General features: G+C 39.2%; 2 protein-coding genes across 3 annotated transcripts; one reads left to right on the forward strand and one right to left on the reverse strand.

Annotated features, from left to right (window-relative positions):
• Nucleotides 1-6: 6 nt before the first annotated feature.
• Nucleotides 7-13,689, reverse strand: LOC133549373 (gastrula zinc finger protein XlCGF57.1-like). Of its 2 annotated transcripts, none has more exons than XM_061894732.1 (2): nucleotides 13,389-13,689; nucleotides 7-2,978 (listed from the first exon to the last, which is right to left on the reverse strand). In XM_061894732.1, the coding sequence occupies exons 1-2, from the start codon at nucleotides 13,495-13,497 to the stop codon at nucleotides 1,798-1,800; spliced, it is 1,290 nt and encodes a 429-aa protein (XP_061750716.1). In that variant the 5' UTR covers nucleotides 13,498-13,689; the 3' UTR covers nucleotides 7-1,797. The 2 variants fall into 2 exon arrangements, with proteins under 2 accessions (XP_061750716.1, XP_061750707.1); XM_061894723.1 differs by having other exon boundaries at nucleotides 13,383-13,689.
• A 2,942-nt stretch (nucleotides 13,690-16,631) lies between these two features.
• LOC133549383 (zinc finger protein OZF-like) lies at nucleotides 16,632-22,438 on the forward strand. The gene is made up of 2 exons (XM_061894746.1): nucleotides 16,632-16,903; nucleotides 20,911-22,438. Exons 1-2 carry the CDS (start codon nucleotides 16,831-16,833, stop codon nucleotides 22,122-22,124), a joined length of 1,287 nt encoding a protein of 428 aa, XP_061750730.1. The 5' UTR covers nucleotides 16,632-16,830; the 3' UTR covers nucleotides 22,125-22,438.
• The last annotated feature ends 3,083 nt before the right edge of the window (nucleotides 22,439-25,521 follow it).

The raw sequence follows: 25,521 nt of genomic DNA on the forward strand, positions 1-25,521 counted from the left end.
AACTAATTTGTAAAACACACTTTTTTATTGCATGTTATTCCACGGAAACAGAGTTTTTTTTCAAGTTAAACAATATTTTTTATGCCATTCAAATGCATGCAGCCACCAAAATAAGGGCCTGAGACTATTATAAGGGAAAGTGAGGAGAACTCCACCATCCATTTTGTGGTGTATCTTAGTATCATTCTAACTCTAAATGAGGGATTTTGGTTCATGTTATTTCAAAGTTCCCAATAAAGTACATAAAACAATTTAAATTAATGATAAAGCAATAAAAAACCAGAGAAAGGTTGCTGCTGTGTTTGATGAGCTGCCTTGTATTTTTGCCGCTAAACCTTAAATATACGCTCACAACACTTCAGTGTTTCATTAATCACTCCTTCGAAAACGTCACGGTCTGATGACGCGTGCGCGTGATGTCACGGATTGTAGCGGACATTTTGATCCAGCACCGATCACAGCCATAAGTAGTCTGCTTTAATCGCATAATTATACAGTATCCTGGAAATCTCTGTTGCTGAATCTTTTGCAATTTGTTCAATTAATAATGGAGACGTCAAAGAAGAAAGCTGTAAGTGGGAAGCGGTGTATTGCGGCCGCCTTTGGCAACACAAACACAGCCGGTGTTTCCTTGTTTCCATTCCCGAAAGATGACGGTGAAGCTTTACTATGGAACAGAGCGGCCAAGCGAACATGGTTCCCTAACACGTGTCAACCGGCAGGTTTCGGTGAGAAAACTGTGGTATTAAGTCAGCTCTTACCATAGACATGAGCGGAGAGCTTGCGTCGTCCCTTCTGCAGCTGCCTCCTTCCACCGGCCGCCAGATGCTTACACCATGGAGGAGGGGGAAAAAAAAAAATCTCAGTCCGGCTGCCTTGCCTCGTCGAGAAACGTTGCTTCCCTCAGAGACATTGGTGGTCACCACACCCGTGGCCACGCCCCTCCGACTTTCAGGTACGACCATATAATCTCACTAAAACACTACTAACACAATAAGCAGATAAGGGATTTTCCAGAATTATCCTAGTAAATGTGTCTAATAACATCCGAATCGCTCCCACTGCCCTCGTCTTTTTTTTTTCCTTCTAGTCCTTCACTCTCACTTTCCTCATCCACAAATCCTTCATCCTCGCTCAAATTAATGGGGAAATCGTTGCTTTCTCGGTCCTAATCGCTCTCGCTGCTGGTGGCCATGATTGTAAACAATGTTCAGATGTGAGGAGCTCCACAACCCGTGATGTCACGCCCACATCGTCTGCTACTTCCGGTACAGGCAAGGCTTTTTTATTAGCGACCAAAAGTTGCAAACTTTATCGTCGATGTTCTCTACTAAATCCTTTCAGCAAAAACATGGCAATATCCCGAAACGATCAAGTATGACACATAGAATGGACCTGCTATCCCCGTTTAAATAAGAACATCTAGTTTCAGTAAGCCTTTAAATGTAGAATATATGTAGAATATATTTATATTATTCATATATTACATATTATATATATATAATATATGACATAAATTATATTATTTCTTATTATTATTGTCCATTGTGAGCGAACTGTGGTACTCCCCCAGGGATCAATAAAGTACTTTCTATTCTATTCTATTCTATTCTATTCTATTCTGTCAAACTTTGTGAAGACAGTGTAGTCAAAACCTGAGCTACTAATCATTTTATTCTCTCAAAAAAAATGTTCCTTTGAGTTTATTTTGGACACAAAATTAAGGGCTGATTGTTTTTTCTCCCGTGTGTTCTTTTAAGTCTCACAGTGTCTCCATTTTGAAGAAACGTTTTACCGCTAACTGAACAACTCACAGATGTTTCTCCGGTGTGTTCTCATATGTTCAGACAAATTGCTTCTCTGAGTATAGCTTTTACTGCAAACTGAGCAGCTGAATGGTTTCTCTCCGGTGTGCTTTCTCATGTGTTCAGTCAAATGGCTGTTGGTGATGAAGCATTTACCGCATATTGAACAATAAATTAGCTTTTCTCCAGTGTGCTTTTTCATATGTTGAGTCAAACTGCCCTTTCGAAAAAAGCTTTTGCTACAAGCGGAACAACCAAATGGCTTTTCACCACTGTGTGTTCTCGTGTGTGCGGTCAAACTGCCCTTCATAGAAAAGTTTTTACCGCAAACTGAACAATTGAATGGTTTTTCTCCGGTGTGCATTCTCACATGTTGAGTCAAATTGCACTTTAAAGAAAAGCTTTTACCACAAACTGAGCAATTAAATGTTTTTTCTCCTGTGTGCGTTTTCATGTGTTGACTCAAATTTCCTTTTTGAGTGAAGCTATTACCACAAACTGAACAATTAAATGTTTTTTCTCCTGTGTGTATTCTCATGTGTTGGATCAAATTACTCTTTTTCATAAAGCTTTTCGCACACTCTGAGCAGCTCAAATGGTTTTTAGAGTTTGTGTCGTCAGTTTGAGTCCTCATATCACCTTCACAGTCTGTATCGCTGCTCAAAGGTTTTTCAACCCCGTCTTCAACCTCACTATCTGAAAGTGGAGCTAGGAGGTTGTCTGGTTGAGGTTTCTCCTCATCATCTTCAGTCTTCACAGAGACAACAATCAGTTGTAACTTGGTGAGATCAGCTTCCTCTGGCTCCAGAAGGCACCCTCCCTCCTCTTCCTGTTTTAGGTCGGGTGGCTGTGAAGCCTCCTGCTTCCAAGTGAAGTCCCCACCCTGCTGACGAGGAGGAAGTTCTTCTGGATGACCAATCAGCTGCTGGACGTTGGCAGGGAACGACCAAGGAAAGGTCTCAGGTGGTTTCTCTTCATCATCTTCAGTCTTGACAGAGACAACCGTCAGTGGCAACCTGGCGAGATCAGCTTCCTCCGCTCCGAGAGTGATGCAAAGCTCCTCCTCTTCCTCTTTAATGTGAGGGGAATGTGGATCCTCCTCCTTCAAAGTGGAACATTCCCCTTGCGGCTGAGGGGTAAGTTCTTCTGGATGACCAATCAGCTGTTCCACATCTGCGAGACACAAACACATTGCAAAAAGTCAGTGTTCAAAAACAAGAAAAAAAATACAAACATTTTTGGTATTTTACTTGAACTAAGCAAATTTATCTGCCAATAAAACAAGAACATTTGGCTTGCAAGTCAAATTAAAGCTGCAAGCAGCGATGGACGGGACCGCTTTGGCTGCTGCCCCCGTGACCCAAGCCCAGATAAGCAGTAGAAGATGGATGGATGGATTATTAAGCAGACAAAAAGTTGCATACACATCAGTCTCATAGTAATAACAGTTGTAAAGTGGCTTTGAGATTTTATAAGGACGCCTTGGTGCCGCCATTTTGAGACTCTGATGCATGGTGAATGTAATGCAGTTGTTGTATTGAAGTGGGAATAGCAAACTTCCTGTTGATTTTAGTTGGGGGTAGTCAGTGTATGAAATATAGGTCTCAGTGAGACCTATATGGAGGTTTTTGTTTTATATGTGTACGACAGTCCTACAGTTTTGTCTGAGCAGAAAGCCGCCATTTTGTGACAACAGCAGCAGCGCAATGGTTCTTTGCGGGCTCATAAAATCCAAACAGGGGTTGTGATGTAACATTATTCGGTATTAAGAGGGGACCATTATTTTGAAGGCGAGTTGCTCCTTCCTCTGGTTTCCGGAAGTCTGCGCGTGACAGTCTGACGCTCATTTGTTAACACACGAGACGTATTCACGTGATTCAGCACTTAAAGTTTGTTGTTTCTTCCACAAAGTGCCTTGGAAACATTGTCTGTGAGTCTTGTGTCTGTTTTATCAATCAATCAATCAATCAATCAATCAATGTTTATTTATATAGCCCCAAATCACAAATGTCTCAAAGGACTGCACAAATCATTACGACTACGACATCCTCGGAAGAACCCACAAAAGGGCAAGGAAAACTCACACCCAGTGGGCAGGGAGAATTCACATCCAGTGGGACGCCAGTGACAATGCTGACTATGAGAAACCTTGGAGAGGACCTCAGATGTGGGCAACCCCCCCTCTCTAGGGGACCGAAAGCAATGGATGTCGAGCGGGTCTAACATGATACTGTGAAAGTTCAATCCATAGTGGCTCCAACACAGCCGCGAGAGTTCAGTTCAAGCGGATCCAAGACAGCAGCGAGAGTCCCGTCCACAGGAAACCATCTCAAGCGGATCAGCAGCGTAGAGATGTCCCCAACAGATACAGGCGAGCGGTCCATCCTGGGTCCCGACGAGCGGTCCATCCTGGGTCTCGACTCTGGACAGCCAGTACTTCATCCATGGTCATCGGACCGGACCCCCTCCACAAGGGAGGGGGGGACATAGGAGAAAGAAAAGAAGCGGCAGATCAACTGGTCTAAAAAGGAGGTCTATTTAAAGGCTAGAGTATACAGATGAGTTTTAAGGTGAGACTTAAATGCTTCTACTGAGGTAGCATCTCGAACTGTTACCGGGAGGGCATTCCAGAGTACTGGAGCCCGAACGGAAAACGCTCTATAGCCCGCAGACTTTTTTTGGGCTCTAGGAATCACTAATAAGCCGGAGTCTTTTGAACGCAGATTTCTTGCCGGGACATATGGTACAATACAATCGGCAAGATAGGCTGGAGCTAGACCGTGTAGTATTTTATACGTAAGTAGTAAAACCTTAAAGTCAACGTTTTATGAGTAACATGAAGACGTTGTGTGTGCCTGTAAATGTAAAAAAAATAGTACTGTGTGACGATAGCTTGTTCTCCTGTTTTAGCTTGTTGCTACTTAGCATTTAGCTTCTTTGCTCACTCCTCTAAAGGAGAGTGCAATGTTTGTGTCTCTCCTCTTCAGTATTTAATGTATATTATCCTGTGTTGTTTACAAGCATTCCATATGTAAATCTCATTCATGTGTGGCTTTGAGTGTTAGGACTATTTACACACATTTATGAGCACTGTTTACATGCTATTGTATGGGCTGTGTGTGTGTGTGTGTGTGTGTGTGTGTGTGTGTGTGTGTGTGTGTGTGTGTGTGTGTGTGTGTGTGTGCGTGCGTGTGTGTGTGTGTGTGAAAACATGTTGTGCAGCAAAAATGTATGGACACGTTGTTACTTAGTAGTGTTTATTTGACATATATTTTGTGTCTCTTTATACAGTTTTACAAAAAAGAAAAACCAAAACGAAAACAAAATCAAAACAAGGAAAAGAGAAAACAAAGAAAGAAATGAGCAATTAGACAAGAAGAAAGGAAACGTGCATTCTCTGTGAAAACCACTAAAGCTTCTTAAAGATAAAAGGCCTGGACTCTTTCTTCCATTTCCTTGGGATCTTCATGTTAACTATCTGTCAACTTGTTTACGTCACGGACACAGACACGTAGGACGGAATAGGGGTAGTAATTAAAACTATTTCTTTAACTTTTAATCAGAAGGGTTCAATCTCTCTTCTGTGCTTATTTGAAGCCGAAACGACACACGACCTCAGAGGATATAATGTTTGAAAAAATGCGCCATTTTTTTAGCCAACTTTTGTATTGAAGTGGGAATAGCAAACTTCCTGTTTATTTTCGCCGGGGGGTCTCTGTGGATGAAATATAGGTCTAACTGAGACCTACGTAGTGGTTTTTGTTTCATGTTCCTACGACAATCCTACTGGAAGTTACAGACAGTTTTGTCTGTTTTCTTCCTAGGGGGCGCTAGAGCAATATTTTGAGTTTTGGGGTTTGTTTTTTGATTAGATCGCAATTTTCGCCAGGACTGATGTGTGTGTCAAATTTGGTGAGTTTTGAAGCATGTTAAGGGGGTCAAATTACAGCTTAAAGAGGCGGGGGTATAATAATAAAGAATAAATAATAATAAATAATGATAAAACCTTAGAAATTCAATAGTGTCCTCTGTCTCAAAGGTACATCGGTCCCTAATTAGCCAACCTCAATGAACCCCAAAATACCTTAAAATAAGTATATTCTCACTAATAACAAGTGCATGTTTCTAAGTAGGAAAAAAAAAGAGATCTTTTTGCTCAATATGTTTCAAAATGTTCGTAAATAAAAGATTACAGTTGGTACAAAATGTGGCTGCTAGACTTTTGACAAGAACAAGAAAGTTTGATCACATTACGCCTGTACTGTATATACCTTTATATACATATATACATACATATATACCTATACTGTATTTACCTTTATATACATATATACCTATACTGGCTCACCTGCACTGGTTTCCTGTGCACTTAAGATGTGACTTTAAGGTTTTACTACTTACGTATAAAATACTACACGGTCTAGCTCCATCCTATCTTGCCGATTGTATTGTACCATATGTCCCGGCAAGAAATCTGCCTTCAAAAGACTCCGGCTTATTAGTGATTCCTAGAGCCCAAAAAAAGTCTGCGGACTATAGAGCGTTTTCCGTTCGGGCTCCAGTACTCTGGAATGCCCTCCCGGTAACAGTTCGAGATGCTACCTCAGTAGAAGCATTTAAGTCTCACCTTAAAACTCATCTGTATACTCTAGCCTTTAAATAGACCTCCTTTTTAGACTAGTTGATCTGCCGCTTCTTTTCTTTTTTCTCCTATGTCCCACCCTCCCTTGTGGAGGGGGTCCGGTCCGATAACCATGGATGAAGTACTGGCTGTCCAGAGTCGAGACCCAGGATGGACCGCTCGCCCGTGTATCGGTTGGGGACATCTCTACGCTGCTGATCCGCCTCCGCTTGAGATGGTTTCCTGTGGACGGGACTCTCGCTGCTGTCTTGGATCCGCTTTGAACTGAACTCTCGCGGCTGTGTTGGAGCCACTATGGATTGAACTTTCACAGTATCATGTTAGACCCGCTCGACATCCATTGCTTTCGGTCCCCTTAGGGGGGGGGGGGTTGCCCACATCTGAGGTCCTCTCCAAGGTTTCTCATAGTCAGCATTGTCACTGGCGTCCCACTGGATATGAATTCTCCCTGCCCACTGGGTGTGAGTTTTCCTTGCCCTTTTGTGGGTTCTTCCGAGGATGTTGTAGTCGTAATGATTTGTGCAGTCCTTTGAGACATTTGTGATTTGGGGCTATATAAATAAACATTGATTGATTGATTGATTGATGGTAAATGAAGTAAACGCTAGTGCCTTTATCTTGACATAATGATATGGTCACATGATTTTTTTTTCATGCTTTAAGTAAGAAGTTATTACTTTAGGGATGATAAATGCTTTAATATGTAATATCGGAAATTATCGGTATCGGTTTCAAAAAGTACAACTTTTTAAAACGCCGCTGTACAGAGTGGTGAGTACAGAGCAGTTGTGTCTGCCAGTCAGCAGACACAACTCTCCCCTCTCCCACACACAACACAGGAGGTTTACTGGCGACGCTTGATGACCTCATCAAACCGCCGCAAGCGCAGCATAACAACAACAAGAGAGTGTTGTTGCCGGTGCTGTAGCCGTGGCTAACAAGCCAGCGAGATTGGTGACTGACTAACGACACCATGTCTATGGTTTGGGATTATTTAGGATTAAAAAAAAACTGGCAATTTGCAATGACTGCAAAAAGTAGGTTATGCAAGGAGGAACCAAGACGTCTTCCTTTAAAATGAGCAGTTTGATCTCCCTCCTCTTCAAGAATCATAAGGAGATACACGATCCATACAAGCGGAAGATGGTGCCCTATGTCTCAACGCAGTATTTCAGAAGCTCTGGTTGACTGCTAGGCCACTTCAAGCACTCACCACTAGCTTGCAGCACATTTGTGTTACTCATACAAATACGTTAGAGCAGGGCAGATTGAGCCCAGTTTATAAATTCCTGTTATACAGTCTGCCAGGCAGTAGAGATGCGCGGGTCGGGAGGATGACATGACGAAAAAATAGATTTTAATTAGATTCGGGCGGGTGGCGGTTGAACCATGCGGAACTATTTGATATACATGGATCAGGGATCGGTAGCCTTTACCATTCAAATAGCCATTCAGGACCCGTGTCACAAAGCGATGAAGACAATAGGAGACGCAAACTTTCTCTAGAATGACTGCCGGCAGTCACCCAGTTAATAAGTGTTAGGGCGTGCTATGAAGCCGTTGGCGTTGTCGCCTTCTACAACATGTACGGTCTGCTTGTCAGTCCAGCAACATGTTGTGTGTGGCTTCCGCAGTTACACACACACGACTGCAAGGCATACTGGGTGACACAGAGTACACTAATGGTTGTGATATAAACAATTTTAACACGCTTAGTAATATGCGCCACGCTGTGAAGCCACACCAAACAAGAATTCGGGAGAACAAACACATTTCGGGAGAGCATCCTCACAGTAACACAACATAAACGCAACACAACAAATACCCAGAACCCTTTGCATCCGTGACACTTCCTGAATATATTTTACACCCCCGCCATTAAATATATTCAGGAAGTGTCACGGATGCAAAGGATTCTGGGTATTTGTTGTGTTGCGTTTACGTTGTGCTGCTGTGAGGATGTTCTCCCGAAATGTGTTTGTCATTCTTGTTTGGTGTGGCTTCACAGCGTGGCGCATATTGGTAAGAGTGTTAAAATTGTTTATATCGCAACCATCAGTGTACTCTGTGTCACCCAGTATGCCCTTCAATCTTGTACGTGTATCTGCGGAAACTGCATACAACATGTTGCTGGACTGGTAAACGGTTCGTACATGTTGTTGAAGGTGTCAAAGGCAACGGCTTCACAGCACGCCCTTATTCGTGTAATCAGGATGAACACTATTGGATATTCGGCTCTCATTGTCTACTTAACTCTGTGAAACGGGTTTAAATTGCTTTTTGAGTGGTAAAGGTGGCCGACCTCTGGTGTATTTCAACGGGCGGGTGGCGGGCGGTTGCGGTTCTGATAAAATGATGGTTTGGGTGGACAGCGGGTGGATGACGACTTTGGTGATGCGGTTGCGGATGATATAAATGCCTATCCGCGCATCTCTACCAGGCAGTCTTGCACTAAAGGAGGACTATGTTATCCATCCATCCATCCAGTTTCTACCGCTTATTGCCTTTTGGGGCCGCTGGCGCCTATGTCAGCTACAATCGGGCGGAAGGCGGCGTACACCCTGGACAAGTCGCCGGGACTATGTTATTGTTTACTTAGTATACTCTGGACTGAAGCTGTGCGCCTTCATTGTTTTTGTAGCTGTTGTTTTGAGACATGTTTAAAAAAAATAAACACATATTTAACAAACAGCATAATAACAACATGTCACAACATAGCTGCAAACCTGGATTAACCCAAGAAAGGCACACACACGACATACACAAAGCCTAACCAGGCATTTTTTTTTCTCTTAAGAAATTCTGAAATAAAATCCTGTCTTTAGGAGATCAACACTGAACTGAAGCCCAGGACACTCTACAGCAGGGGTAAACAACCTTTTTGAAACCAAGAGCTACTTCTTGGGTACTGATTAATGCGAAGGGCTACCAGTTTGATACACACTTAAATAAATTGCCAGAAAAAGCCAATTTGCTCAATTTACCTTTAATAAAAAAATCTATATATATAAAAAAAGGGTATTTCTGTTTTGTCATTCGGTCTTACATTTGTTTTCCTTTTACGGAAGGTTTTTTGTAGAGAAAAAATGATGAAAAAAACACTTAATTGAATGGTTTAAAAAAGGGGAAAACACGAACAAAATGAAAAATAAATTTTGAAACATAGTTTATCATCAATTTCGACTCTTTAAAATTCAAAAATGACTAATGATGTTCCATTAATTATTATTTTTTTTTTTTCAAAAAGATCCAAATGAGCTGGTTTTTCTCTGCTTTTTTTAGGTTGAATTCTGAATTTTAAAGAGTCAAAATTGATGATAAACTATGTTTCAAAATTTAATTTTTTTATTTCGTGTTTTCCCCTTTTTCAAAAAATTAAAAAAGGGGAAAACACGAAAAAAATGAAAACATAGTTTATCATCTGCGATGAGATGGCGACTTGTCCAGGGTGTACCCTGCCTTCCGCCCGATTGTAGCTGAGATAGGCGCCAGCGCCCCCCGCGACCTCGAAAGGGAATAAGCGGTAGAAAATGGATGGATGGATAGTTTATCATCAATTTCGACTCTTTAAAATTCAAAATTCAACCGAAAAAAAGAAGAGAAAAACTAGCTAATTTGGATCTTTTTGAAAAAAAATAATAATAATAATAATTAATGGAACATCATTAGTAACTTTTCCTGATTAAGATTAATGTTAGAATTTTGATGACATGTTTTGAATAGGTTAAAATCCAATCTGCACTTTGTTAGAATACATAACAAATTGGACCAAGCGATATTTCTAACAAAGACAAATCATTATTTCTTCTAGATTTTCCAGAACAAAATTTTTAAAAGAAATTCAAAAGACTTTGAAATAATTTGATTTTACGGATTTTCTAGATTGGTCAGAATGATTTTTTTGAATTTTTATCATAAGTTTGAAGAAATATTTCACAAATATTCTTCGTCTAAAAAACAGAAGCTAAAATAAAAAAATTAATTAAAATGTATTTATTATTCTTTACATTAAAAATAAATAATTTACTTGAACATTGATTTAAATTGTCAGGAAAGAAGAGTAAGGAATTTAAAAAGGTAAAAAGGTATATGTGTTTAAAAATCCTAAAATCCTTTTTAAAGTTGTATTTTTTCTCTAAAATTGTCTTTCTGAAAGTTATAAGAAGCAAAGTAAAAAAAATAAATGAATTTATTTAAACAAGTGAAGACCAAGTCTTTAAAATATTTTCTTGGATTTTCAAATTCTATTTGAGTTTTGTCTCTCTTAGAATTAAAAATGTCGAGCAAAGCGAGACCAGCTTTCTAGTAAACAAATTAAATTAAAAAAATAGAGGCAGCTCACTGGTAAGTGCTGCTATTTGAGCTATTTTTAGAACAGGCCAGCGGGCAACTCATTTGGTCCTTACGGGCACCGCGTTGGTGACCCCTGCTCTACACATTTCCCTACTTTTAGTTGAGAGATAAGGAAAGATCGGCCTGGCCCACTAGGATCCCTCTTTATGTTTGTGAACTTAATAGTCCATACACTTATAGGGATGTGATAATCAAACACTCTAGAAGTCTAGAATGAAAGAGTTCATAAGAGATTTGACAGTGTGTGTACCTTCAGTGCTGAATGATGAGCAGAGGCAAAGTTTGGAGTGCTTTTTAGCTCGCTTTCCAGGTTTATGTACTCACTCTCCACTGTGTCCAGGTACGTGGAAAATGTTTTCCGTGCCATTTGCTGTTTGACGCCGGTCTCATGCTAATTAGCTGCCTGAAAGCGGGTGACTCCACTGTAGAAATAGCCTGCATGTCCTCTAGCAAATACGCTGCAATGGCTCTATCAATGTTGTCCAGGCTAGCTTAAGTCCCTCCGTTAAAATCCTTAGGTGGAGGTGAAGTGGCATCGGAGTCTGTGACTCTTTTTACTTGGCTTTGTCGAGGCATGTTGCTTTTGTAGCTGTTCAAGCATATTTGAATTGCTGTTTTGGGCCGTAGATAGGATCTTTGATCAAAGACACAACTTACATTGAACTCAAATGTAATTTTCATATTGCTCGATAAAAGAAAAGTAGTGAGAATATCTCCATGTTAAGAAACTCGGCTTTGGCTCAACAATGATGTCTTGTTAGTAAACACAGACACCCCCTGCCCCTAGACCCCCAAAACCAACATCTTTCCACACACACACACACGCACACACACACGCACACGCACACACGCACACGCACACACACACGCACACACACACGCACACACACAGAGCGCGCCTCTTCTGCAGCTCTGCAGTAAAACACAATCAGATCTTCTAATGTTTTGTAGCGATAATACATAAAAAAAATTACGTAAATAACGCAGTAACGTATCATGTAGTGACGGTAACTGAGTTAATGAATATAAAAAAATAACGCTTTAGACTACTAGTTACCACTGAAAGTATGGCCGTTTGTCCCAACACTGTATATGTATGTATGTATGTATGTATATATATATATATATATGTCTTGATTGGATTATCCAGAGAATAGTGCTCGATACCGTGGTAGAGCGCAATATGATGATTGAGGGAACCCCTCATGAAACAGTTCTGTAGAGATGAAGTAGTCTTGTGATTTTTCCCACACCTACATATATATACATACATACATATATATATAAAATACATATACACATACATATATATAAAATATGTATATATAAATATACACATGTATGTATGTATATATATATATATATATAAATATACACATGTATATATATATATATATATATATATATATATATATATATATATATATATATATATATATATATATATATATATATATATATATATATATATATATATATATATATATACATATGTATATGTATATGTATATGTATATATATATATATATATATATATATATATATATATATATATATATATATATATACATATAAACATATATATATATATATATATATATATATATATATATATCCATCCATTTTCTAACGCTTATTCCCTTTGGGGTTGCGGGGGGCGCTGGTGCCTATCTCAGCTACAATCGGGCGGAAGGCGGGGTACACCCAGGCCTGGACATATATACATACACACGCATACATATACTTCCTCCCACCTCCAGAGACATGCACCTGGGGATAGGTTGATTGGCAACACTAAAATGGTCCCTAGTGTGTGAATGTTGTCTGTCTATCTGTGTTGGCCCTGTGATGAGATGGCGACTTGTCCAGGGTGTACCCCGCCTTCCGCCCGATTGTAGCTGACCCCAAAAAGGGAATGAGCGGTATAAAATGGATGGGTGGACATATACATACATACATACATACATACATATATATATATATATATATATATATATATATATATATATATATATATATATATATATATATATATATATATATATATATACATACATATAAACATATATATATATATCCATCCATTTCTACCGATTATCCCTTTCGGGGTCGCAGAGGGTGCTGAAGCCTATCTCAGCTAATTTCGGGCGGAAGGCAACGTACACCCTGGACAAGTCGCCACCTCATCACAGATAAACAGGCAACATTCACAGACTAGGGACCATTTAGTGTTGCCAATCAACCTATCCCCAGGTGCATGTCTTAATTCCTGATCTGAATGAGCTGCAGTCCTCTGCAGGTTGCTGTAGACATGTGGTCCAGTCTTCTCTTCACACACTGCACATCTCTTACTCTTCACCAAAAGGTTTATCTTTCAAATCATTAACAACTAGCGCTTGTTTTGCTCTTCCACTTTCTACATTTGACTTTTGCATTCTTTCATCTCCTCTGATGTGAACTCCACTGCCTTCTTCAAGCTAACAATCATGGCGGCTCTTTCTTTACATTCTTCAACACAGCCAGCTCATTTATGCTCTTTACACTTCCCAAAATGACGTGGTTGGACAATTCAACTCACCCACCTTTACTTGCACTTTTCGTCTTTATCTCAGTTGGTGATTTGCTGGAAGTTGTTGATTGTCTTTCACTTTCTCTTTGACATGACGTCGCCATCTTAGCATAGCAGTAGTCGTCCATCTTCTAGCACCTCTTCAATCTTCACTTCAGGTCACACTCCATCGCTCCAAACTCGACTTACGGTTCGTGTGCTTTAGAAAAGATGAATCTTTGAGGTATTTATGGATATACTTCCTGTAATTCCATTTCCCGTTCAGGCCTATGAAGACACAGGCTTTCGGTCCGCCATCTTGCTCTCGGTCCTTATAAGGTCGGTCCACGCATGCGCAAAACTACGTCACTCCCCGATATTTAAAAAAAAAAAATCTTTATTTTTTTAACAATGCGATATAACACTATACATACAAAACAACATTATATAATGAACAAACAATATTTCTGAACCGCCGTGACAAAAATGGACTGTCCCGCCAAAACGTTTGTTTTGGTGACGTCACAGTCGCGCAGCACACTGTTACATTGCTAATTGCTATGTTATTCGGTGAATGTAAACACTAATGAGTACTTAAGGCTTGTGGACGCGCAAATGTCAAAAAGTTCACTTCAAATTTGTATGTCTTTACTTGTGAGGTTTTTTTTTTTTAAAGCTTTGAGACTTGCAAAGTACTTATTATCTCCCACCTCTACTTCTTGATAGAACAAGACAGCAGTGGAAACAGGAAGCCCTCAACACAAAGTGAAAAAAAGGACACACACAGTGGCCACTATTGGCATAATTAAGACATTGCAACACAACAGATATATATATATATATATATTTTTTTTTTACCATGAATTGAGTAACGTGGACTCCGACTTAGACAAGTTGAAAAACTTATTCTGGTGTTACCATTTAGTGGTCAATTGTACGGAATATGTACTCTACTGGGAAATCCACTAATTAAAGTCTCAATCGATCGATCAATCAATCAATCTAAGGGACAAGCAGTAGAAAAAGGATGGATGGATGAATGGATTTAAACCAGTCATTCTCAAACTCTGGCACAACCTAGTACGCCAAATAATCAGTTGAATTATGTAAAGAGTTTTATTTTCCTACATTCAAACACAGTGTTACTGTTCAATAATGATGATAATAAATAATAATGAATTCCATTTGTAACGCAGTTTACATGTGTTAAAATCTCAAACTACTACAAAGTATGAAAAAAAAATTGGAAAGTTAGAATATATAATAAAAAATTAAAGGGGAACATTATCACAATTTCAAAAGGGTTAAAAACAATAAAAAAATCAGTTCCCAGTGGCTTGTTGTATTTTTTGAAGTTTTTTTCAAAATTTTACCTGTCTCGGAATATCCCTAAATAAAGCTTTAAAGTGCCTTATTTTCGCTCTCTGCGAAGACACTGGCCATTTCCCTGTGACGTCACACAGTGCTGCCAATGTAAACAAACAATGGGAATACCACAGCAAGATATAGTGACATTAGCTCGGATTCAAACTCGGATTTCAGCGACTTAAGCGATTCAACAGATTACGCATGTATTGAAACAGATGGTTGGAGTATGAAAATATTGAAGAAGAAACTGAAGCTATTCAGCAAATAGCTATTGACGCTATTCATAGCCATAGCATGGCCGAATAGCTGCGTTAGCATCGCCGGTAAAATGTGCGGACCAAACGATCAGGACTTTCGCATCTTGTGACACTGGAGCAACTTAAATCCTTCGATTGGTAAGTGTTTGTTTCGCATTAAATGTGGGTGGAAGGAAAAGTAATATAGTTGCAAATGCATCTACAGGTTATCCATACATCTCTGTGCCATGTCTGCTTTAGCATCGCCGGTAAATAGCATGTTAACATCGATTAGCGTAGCATGTTAGCATCGATTAGCTGGCAGTCAACATCAACAAAACTCACCTTTGTGATTTCGTTGACTATCGTTGCAAATGCATCTGCAGGTTATCCATACATCTCTGTGCCATGTCTGTCTTAGCATCGCCGGTCAAATGTGGAGACACTCTGGCACATTCAATGGGGGTCTGGCGGCAGACACTTTGGCATCTTGGGGCCAGTGGTGCAACTTGAATCCCTCCCTGTTAGTGTTGTTACACCCTCCGACAACACACCGACGAGGCATGATGTCTCCAAGGTTCCAAAAAATAGTCGAAAAAACGGAAAATAACAGAGCTGAGACCCGGTGTTTGTAATGTGTTGAAAATGAAAATGGTGGGTGTGTTACCTCGGCAACGTCACATTCTGACGTCATCGCCTCCAGAGCGATAAACAGAAAGGCGTTTAATGCGCCAAAATTCACCCATTTAGAGTTCGGAAATCGGTTAAAAAAATAGATGGTCTTTTTTCTGCACCATCAAGGTATATATTGACGCTTACATAGGTCTGCTGATAATGTTCCCCTTTAAAATACAAATGAAAAACACTAGATAAACACTAGATCAGGGGTCGGGAACCTTTTTGGCTGAGAGAGCCATGGAAGCCAAATATTTTAAAATGTATTTCCGTGAGAGCCATATAATATTTTTTTTTGTAATACTGAATACAACTAAATATGTGCCTTTTTATGTAAAACCAACATTAGGGTATAACACGTCTCTTATTCTTTTGAATACAATTTTTATTCTGCAGCTAACTAATAATGAATAAAATACTTCTTACCGTTCTTGACTTTTTGAACAGGTGCAGTAGAAAACGGAATGGATGGATAAAAATGCATGAGAATTTTTTTATATTTTGAACGTTATTTTTAACACTGATTACCGGTGGAATTATTCATTACTTATCGTGTTAAGCAATGTCAGCTAAGATTTATCTGAGAGCCAGGTGCAGTCATCAAAAGAGCCACATCTGGCTCTAGAACCATAGGTTCCCTACCCCTGCACTAGATAAAACAGGAACATGGATAATATGGGGAAAAAAAGCATGAAAACACTGGGTAAAACAGATATTTTTACGTAAATCACGACTGTCTCAAAGGGCTGCACAAGCCACAACGACAACCTCGGCTCAGATCCCACATCAGGCCAAGGAAAAACTCAACCCAATAGGACAATGACAAACCTTGGAGGGGACCGCCTTTTAAAAATGTTGATGAATAAACCTTGTTTACATTCTTGTGTAATTTTCGACAGTATAAGGTTATCAGTAGATACTTTGTTTTTAAAAAGTATTACAATGCTTTTATTTTGAAGAAAAATACATAAAGGGCCGTAAAGTAGGAAACGGAAGTTGGTGACTTTTGGGCGCATGTGCAAACGGACCGGGCAGCTGAAAGATGGACGGAGATGCAGGACTGAGCGGCCAAAGTTTGACATTTACCATCTAACAGCTGTATAGAGTCTCAAAAAAATCGTCTTTTCTGATGCCCACGAAACAGAAGTTGAGTTTAAATCGATGGAGTGTTACGTGAAGTGAAGATTGAAGACGTGATAGAAGATGGACGACTACTGCTACGCTAAGATGGTGACGTCATGTAAATTACAAACGGAGATCAGGACGAAGGAAGAAGGTGAGTGACTTGAAGTTTCATCAATTTTAAGCCGTTTAAAGTCCGACTTTGTTGAAGAACGTGAAGAAAGAGCCGCCATGATTGTTAGCTTGAAGAAGGCAGTGGAGTTCACATCAGAGGTGATGAAAGAATCCATCCATCCATCTATAAATCTACCGCTTATTCCCTTTGGGGTCGTGGGGGGCGCTGGTGCCTATTTCAGCTGCAATCGGGCGGAAGGCGGCCTACACCCTGATAAAGTCGCCACCTCATCGCAGAGATGAAAGAATGCAAAAGTCAAATTAAGAAAGTGGAAGAGCTTGTGTGAAGAAAATAATTCTACTAAAGAAGCGATGTTAGAGAAGGGATGAACAAAGTATACATATATATATATATATATATAGACACTTATTGGGACGGCGTGGCGCAGTGGAAGAGTGGCCGTGCGCAACCCGAGGGTCACTGTTTCAAATCCCACCTAGAACCAACCTGTCACGTCCGTTGTGTCCTGAGCAAGACACTTCACCCTTGCTCCTGATGGGTGCTGGTTGGCGCCTTGCATGGCAGCTCCCTCCATCAGTGTGTGAATGTGTGTGTGAATGGGTAAATGTGGATTAGATTAGATAGTACTTTATTCATTCCGTCAGGAGAGTTCCTTCAGGAAAATTACAATTTTCAGCACAATCCCATTCAAGATCAGACAAACATTACAGGGAGACAGAACAGGATCGCTGACGGGTCTGCCGGCTCCCAGCGCCCCTTACAAAAAAAAATGAGATACAGGTAAACAAGGGGGCGGGGGGAAAAATAGAAGATTAAAATGAAATAAAAAAAAAAATCGGTCTTAGCCTGGGCCTTGGAGAGGGGGTGCAGACTGAGGCCAAGGGAAAAAAAAACAAACAAAAAAAACAACAACTCATAGCCATAGTACACATCCCTCTTCCATGTGTGTAAGAGGGAAACATCAAACATCAAAGAACACATAGGACATTAAAGACATTAAAGCAGCAGATACAACCAGACACTTCTACATACAGCTATGAATAAAAAGTAAAATAAACATATCCACTGTGGTGGCCTCTGCGGTGTTCCACGCCATCGTCCGCTGGGGAGGAGGGAGCATGGCCAGAGACAGGAGCAGACCCAACAAAGCAACCAAGACAGCCGACTCCACTCTTGGCCAGTGTCCAGTCCGCATAGATGAGCGAGGATACGTCCAAGGTGACTGAGGTGTCCGACACCTGCTCACCCAGTCAAGACACCGCGAAGCCTCTCCGTCCCAGTAGCTCAGTGCTAGCTCCGCAGCCCTGTCCCCTCATCTGCATCTCCTCCAGTCCCTCCAAACGGACTCCGGTGTGGCAGAGACCCAGCAGCTGGTCTCCATGGCCAAAAGGCTCCCAGGAGGCAGATCCAGAAGTCCACAAAAAAAAAGCACCACAGAGGTCACAAAAGTGGCACCCCTTGTCACACAGTCCCAAAGGGTCCCGGACCAAAAGGCAAAAAAAATATAATAACACAGTAGTGTCAAAGCGCTTTGAGTACCTTGAAGGTAGAAAAGCGCTATACAAGTACAACCCATTTATCATTTATATATATATATATATATATATATATATATATATATATATATATATATATATATATATATATATATATATTAGTGGGTACGGAGAGTATTCACACCCCTTTAAGTGTTTCACTCTTTGTTTCATTGCAGCCATTTGCTAAAATCAATAGATGTCTTTTTAATTCTCATGAATGTACACTTTGCACCCCATCTTGACAGAAAAAAAAACAGAAATATTGACATTTTTGAAAATGTATTATAGAAAAAAAAATGGTCATAAGTATTCAGACCCTTTGCTCACATGCTGTCCATGTCTTCTGATGTTCCTTGACAAGGTTCTGCTCTTTCCTTGAAGTCCAGCAACCTATGTTTATTTTCGCCCATTCATATAGTCCGCAGGAACCTACCACATAGCGATTTGATTTCCTTTTATGCAGCTCATTTTTATTTGACACTTATTGAAATATCTTGTGTGACATCATGCACAAAAGTGCACTTTATTTGTTTTAAACTATTGTAGTGGCGTTCTGTACCAAAATGTGCACTTTAATTTCGTGTTGTTTTGATATGTCATCTTAGTGACATCATGCACAAAAGTGCACTCATAGCTAGTTTTAAAATGTTTCTGACAATCTTGCACTTTCTGTTTTGGAAATGACATGAATGTTTGTGCCACTGCTTGATAACTGTTTAATAAATACACTTTTAGTTGTGATTTCCCTCTCTGCATGAAAGTTTAAAAGTAGCATATATTAATGCAGTATGAAGAAGAATGTTTGAATGTAGACACATAGAATCATCATACTGCTGTGATTATCAATCAATCAATCAATCAATCAATCAATGTTTACTTATATAGCCCTAAATCACTAGTGTCTCAAAGGGCTGCACAAACCAGAACACAAACCACTACGACATCCTCGGTAGGCCCACATAAGGGCGAGGAAAACTCACACCCAGTGGGACGTCGGTGACAATGATGACTATGAGAACCTTAGAGAGGAGGAAAGCAATGGATGTCGAGCGGGTCTAACATGATACTGTGAAAGTTCAATCCATAATGGATCCAACACAGTCGCGAGAGTCCAGCTCAAAGCGGATCCAACACAGCAGCGAGAGTCCCGTTCACAGCGGAGCCAGCAGGAAACCATCCCAAGCGGAGGCGGATCAGCAGCGCAGAGATGTCCCCAGCCGATACACAGGCAAGCAGTACATGGCCACCGGATCGGACCGGACCCCCTCCACAAGGGAGAGTGGGACATAGGAGAAAAAGAAAAGAAACGGCAGATCAACTGGTCTAAAAAGGGAGTCTATTTAAAGGCTAGAGTATACAAATGAGTTTTAAGGTGAGACTTAAATGCTTCTAGTGAGGTGGCATCTCGAACTGTTACCGGGAGGGCATTCCAGAGTACTGGAGCCCGAAATGAAAACGCTCTATAGCCCGCAGACTTTTTTTGGGCTTGGGGAATCACTAACAAGCCGGAGTTCTTTGAACGCAGATTTCTTGCCGGGACATATGGTACAATACAATCGGCAAGATAGGATGGAGCTAGACCGTGTAGTATTTTATACGTAAGTAGTAAAACCTTAAAGTCACATCTTAAGTGCACAGGAAGCCAGTGCAGGTGAGCCAGTACAGGTATATATGTATGTATATATGTATATAAAGGTATATACAGTATAGGTATATATTTATGTATATATGTATATAAAGGTATATACAGTATATATATATATATGTATGTATATATGTATATAAAGGTATATACAGTATAGGTATATATGACCAAACTTTCTTGTTCTTGTCAAAAGTCTAGCAGCCGCATTTTGTACCAACTATAATCTTTTAATGCTAGACATGGGGAGACCCGAAAATAATACATTACAGTAATCGAGGCGAGACGTAACAAACGCATAATGATCTCAGCGTCTTTAGTGGACAGAATGGAGCGAATTTTAGATGAAAGAAGGCCGTTTTAGCAACACTTTTAATGTGTGACTCAAAGGAGAGAGTTGGGTCAAAGATAATACCCAGATTCTTTACCGAGTCGCCTTGTTTAATTGTTTGGTTGTCAAATGTTAGAGTTGTATTATTAAATAGAGGTCGGTGTCTAGCAGGACCGATAATCAGCATTTCCATTTTTTGGCATTGAGTTCCAAAAAGTTAGCGGACATCCATTGTTTAATTTCATTAAGACACCTCTCCAGCTGACTACAATCCATATAATACATAAATTAAATGTATCAAGTGTTCATTCAAGGGTAAGGCAAAATATCCAGATATATATCGTGTATCGTGATACGGCCTAAAAATATTGAGATATTAAAAAAAGGCCATATCGCCCAGCCCTACGCTGGACACTTACAGGTAAATACAGTACATCGAAGAAAATGTGAAGCAAGTTGAAGGAGAAGCATCTCATGGATCATGTCTGAACTAAAGTGTGTTTGTGTCCCGCAGACGTCCAGCAGCTGATTGGTCATCCAGAAGAAATGTCCCCTCTGTCAGGGGGGAGCTCCACCTTTAAGCAGGAGACGTCACAGCCCCCGCACTTTAAAGAAGAAAAGAAGGAACACTGGACCACCCAGGAGGGAGACTGTCTTCTAAGGCTGGAGGAAGCTGATTTCACCAAGTTTCCTCTGACTATTGTCTCTGTGAAGACTGAAGACGATGAAGAGAAACCACAAGTAGCCAATCTCTTAGCTCCACTATCAGATAGTGAGGCTGAAGACAAAGTTGAAGTGCCTTTAAGCAGCGATACAGACTGTGAGGGTGATATCAGGACTCAAATAGACAACAAACACTCACAATGCTCTAAAAAGTATTTGAGCTGCTCGGTTTGTGCTAAAAGCTTTACAAAAAAGAGCAATTTGACGAGACACATGACGACGCATACCGGAGAAAAAACATTTGTTTGTTCAGTTTGTGGTAAAAGCTTTTCTGTGAAAAGCGGTTTGACCAGACACAGCAAGACACATACAGAAGAAAAACCATGTAGATGTTCAGTTTGCGGCAAAAGCTTTTCTGTGAAGAGCAGTTTGACTCAACACATAAGAATACACACGGGGGAAAAGCCATTTAATTGCTCAGTTTGTGGTCAAAGCTTCAATCAAAAGGGCAGTTTGACTCAACACACGAGGACACACACAGGAGAAAAGCCATTTATTTGCTCAGATTGTGGTAAAAGCTTCTTTTCCAGACCAGGTTTGACTCAACACATAATGAAACACACTGGGCAAAAATCATTTCTTTGCTCAATTTGTGGTACAGGTTTTTGTCTAAAGGGCCATTTGACTCAGCACATGAGAAAGCACACGGGAGAAAAACCGTTCGGTTGTTTAGTTTGTGGCAAAAGCTTTTCTCAAAAGTTCAACTTGACCGAACACAGCAGAACGCACACAAGAGTGACATCCTATTGTTCGGTTTGTGGTAAAAGCTTTCTTTCGAGACCCGGCTTGATTCGACACGCGATGACACACACCGGAGGAAAAGCCTTCAGTTGTTCAGTTTGCGGTAAACGATTCACGCACAACTCAGCCATGGCAAGGCACTTAGTAACACACACCGGAGAAAAAGCTTTCAGTTGTTCGGTTTGTGCTAGAAGCTACACTCAACGTAGCCATCTGTCTCATCACATGAGAACACACACGGGAGAAAAAACAGTCAGCTGTTAAGTTTGTGTGTGTTTATTCACGGGTCATCAGATTGTATGATAGTGTACGGACTGAAATTGATTATTCCACCGGAAATAATAATAAATTCCATGAACTTCTTCACCGATTACGGTATTCATTCCCAACTTAGGACGTCTTGGCGTCGTTTAGCCTCCAATTCTCTAAATTAATTTGGTCTTTATTGGGTTTAAGAATCATTCAATGAGTCCCGGTTTTAAGGAAGTTGGTAAATGACGTTTTGTAAAGCTCTTGTTTGTACTCACTAATCAGGACTTTGTGATCTCAGGGCATTCTTTGGATTTCAATTAAACACTTCAGTTTTTCCCCAAAGATGTTTGGCCTCTCACCCGAGCAGCTTCAGTCACAGACTTTCTTTGGTCGGCTCGAGTCTGAGCACTTGGTGCTAACCCAACCCAACCCCCACCCCCGAATTGCCTCTACTGGACCTGTTTTGCTCCACAGTAGGGCAAAACCATTTTTGTCTGGGCAAGTCCCCCTCTTTTGGAGGATAAACCCAGCATTCAATTATTATTTAATGTTAAAGATTTAATTAATACACTAAAAGTAATAAATAATAAAACAATAATGTATATTCCATGTTTAAATTGCTTATTTCAATATTTGATTCCATGATTTTTATTAATTTAATTTAATATTTCTTGTACTTATGTGTCAGCTCTTGACTTATTTTCAAATATAGCAAAGATTAGGATGGACTTTATTCATCTCACAACAGAGAAATTATCTATTATTTTATATTATACTAACAATCTATTTCATACGGAAGTTGACGTTAAAGGTAAAAAAAAAAGAGACAGAAAATAATATTTAAAAATAGTTCATACCGGAAGTGTATCCTAATGTCTTCCGCTCCAACTAATATCGAATTTAAAACGTAGATATGACTAAATAAGCTTTGTTTGCTAATAATTTAGTTTCTAACTTGTTCCATTTTAGAAAAACAAAAATGCTATACAAACCCTCTACACACATGCTTTATGTTTGTTTGTAAAAAATGTTTACGACTCAAAAGGCGTAAACTCAGCAGTCAATAATTATTTAATGCAAAACAACATTTAATTAATACATTAAATGTAATAAATACATAATATTTAGATTGTTATATTCCATGATTTAATTCCATGATTTATTTGATTTATTTTAATATTTCTGGCACATATGTGTCAGCTCATGACTTATTTTAAAGTTTAGCATAGAATAGGATAGACTTAAGTCATCCCCCGACGGGGAAATGATATATTATTTTATATTATAATACTAATCTATTTAATACGGAAGTAGACGTTAAAGGTAAAGTTCGTACCGGAAGTGTATCCTCTTGTTTTCTGCTCCAACTTATGTCAAATTTAAAAGGTAGATATGACTAAATAAGTTTGTATTTCCCGCCAATAATTTTGTGTATTATGTGTTCCATTTAAAAAAAAAAAGTTATACAAACCCTCTACGCATATGCTTTATGTATGTTTGTAAAAAAAAATGTACGACTCAAAAGGCGTAAACTCAGCAGTCAATAATTATTTAATGCAAAACAACATTTAATTAATACATTAAATGTAATCAATAAATAATATTTAGATGTTTATATTCCATGATTAAATTGCTTATTCCACCATTTATTCCATGATTTATTTTAATATTTCTTGCACCTATTTGTCAGCTCATGACTTATTTTAAAGTTAAGCATAGAATAGGCTAGACTTTATTCATCCCACGACGGGGAAATTATATATTATTTTATATTATAATACTAATCTATTTCATACGGAAGTAGACATTAAAGGTAAAAAAAAAGAGAGGAAAAAAAAATATTTAAAAGAGTTCGTACCGGAAGTGTATCCTCTTGTTTTCTGCTCCAACTTATGTCAAATTTAAAAGGTAGATATGACTAAATACGCTTGTATTTCCCGCCAATAATTTTGTGTATTATGTGTTCCATTTTAGAAAAAAAAAGTTACACAAACCCTCTACACATATGCTTTATGTATGTTTGTAAAAAAATGTTTATGACTCAAAAGGTGTGAACTCAGCAGTCAATAATTATTTAATGCAAAACAACATTTAATTAATACATTAAATGTGATAAATAAATAATATTTAGATGTTTATATTCCATGATTAAATTGCTTATTTCACCATTTAATTCCATGATTTATTTTAATATTTCTTGCACCTATTTGTCAGCTCATGACTTATTTTAAAGTTTAGCATAGAATAGGATAGGATATATTATTTTATATTATAATACTAATCTATTTCATTCGGAAGTAGACATTAAAGGTAAAAAAAAGAGAGGAAAAAAAATATTTAAAAGAGTTTTTATATATTATTTTATATTATAATGCTAATCTATTCTGTACGCAATAGGATAGACTTCATTCAACCCCCGAAAAGGGAAACTATATATTATTTTATATTATACTACTAATCTATTTTATACGGAAGTAGACATTAAAAGTAAAAAAGAGAGAAGAAAAAAAAACGATTTAAAAATAGTTCGTACCGGAAGTGTAATCTCTTGCCTTCCGCTCAAACTAATGTCAAATTTAAAACGTAGATATGACTAAATAAGCTTGTATTTCCCGTTAATAATTTTGTGTACTACGTGTTCCATTTTGGGGGAAAAAATGCTATCCAAATCCTCGACGCATATGCTTTATGTTTGTTTGTAAAAAAAAAAAAAATGTTTACGTCTCAAAAGGCGTAAACTGTATTAGCGCGGCGGGAGTCTTGAGTCGGTGAGGGCGGAAGGAGACCAGGCGGAACTACCAAACATTTGGAGTGAATTTGGCGGCGGCGAGAGTATCTAAATCTGTTTTGGCGGTTGAGCATAAGCTGTTTTGTGACTGGATCGAGATGGAAGGGGATAGTGACGGGATGTATGAGGATAGTATGGAAATGGATAGGACTAGAGGGGAGAGAGGAAAGAAGGGGAGAGGAGGGAGTGAAGGAAAGGCGAGTACTAAAAGAGTGCATGAAGACGATGAAGAGGTTGATAAGAGGAAAAGGGTTATGATGGATGAATATAAGATAATTTATACATTTAAATCAAACCAAGATATGAATGACATTAGTTTGATGACTCTGGTTAAGGGATTAAAGAAGGACATTGGAGAGGTGGAGATAGCGAAGGTGCTCAGGGACGGACGGCTGTTGATTAAATGCAAAAATGGAGAGCAAAAGAACAAAGCAATGCGATTGCAAAAACTGTGCAACAAAATAATAAAGGAAAAAATCGAAGTGGGAGAACGGAAGGGGGCAAGAGGAGTCGTGACAGGAATCCCAAGAGGAGAAAATTTAGATGATCTGAAAAGAGAAATAAAAGGAGGAACTGTCACTACGATGAAAAGATTGATGGCATTTAGGAACGGTGAAAAGA

The sequence above is a fragment of the Nerophis ophidion genome, linkage group LG01 (genome assembly GCF_033978795.1).
Source record: "Nerophis ophidion isolate RoL-2023_Sa linkage group LG01, RoL_Noph_v1.0, whole genome shotgun sequence".
Taxonomy (NCBI): Eukaryota; Metazoa; Chordata; class Actinopteri; order Syngnathiformes; family Syngnathidae; genus Nerophis; species Nerophis ophidion.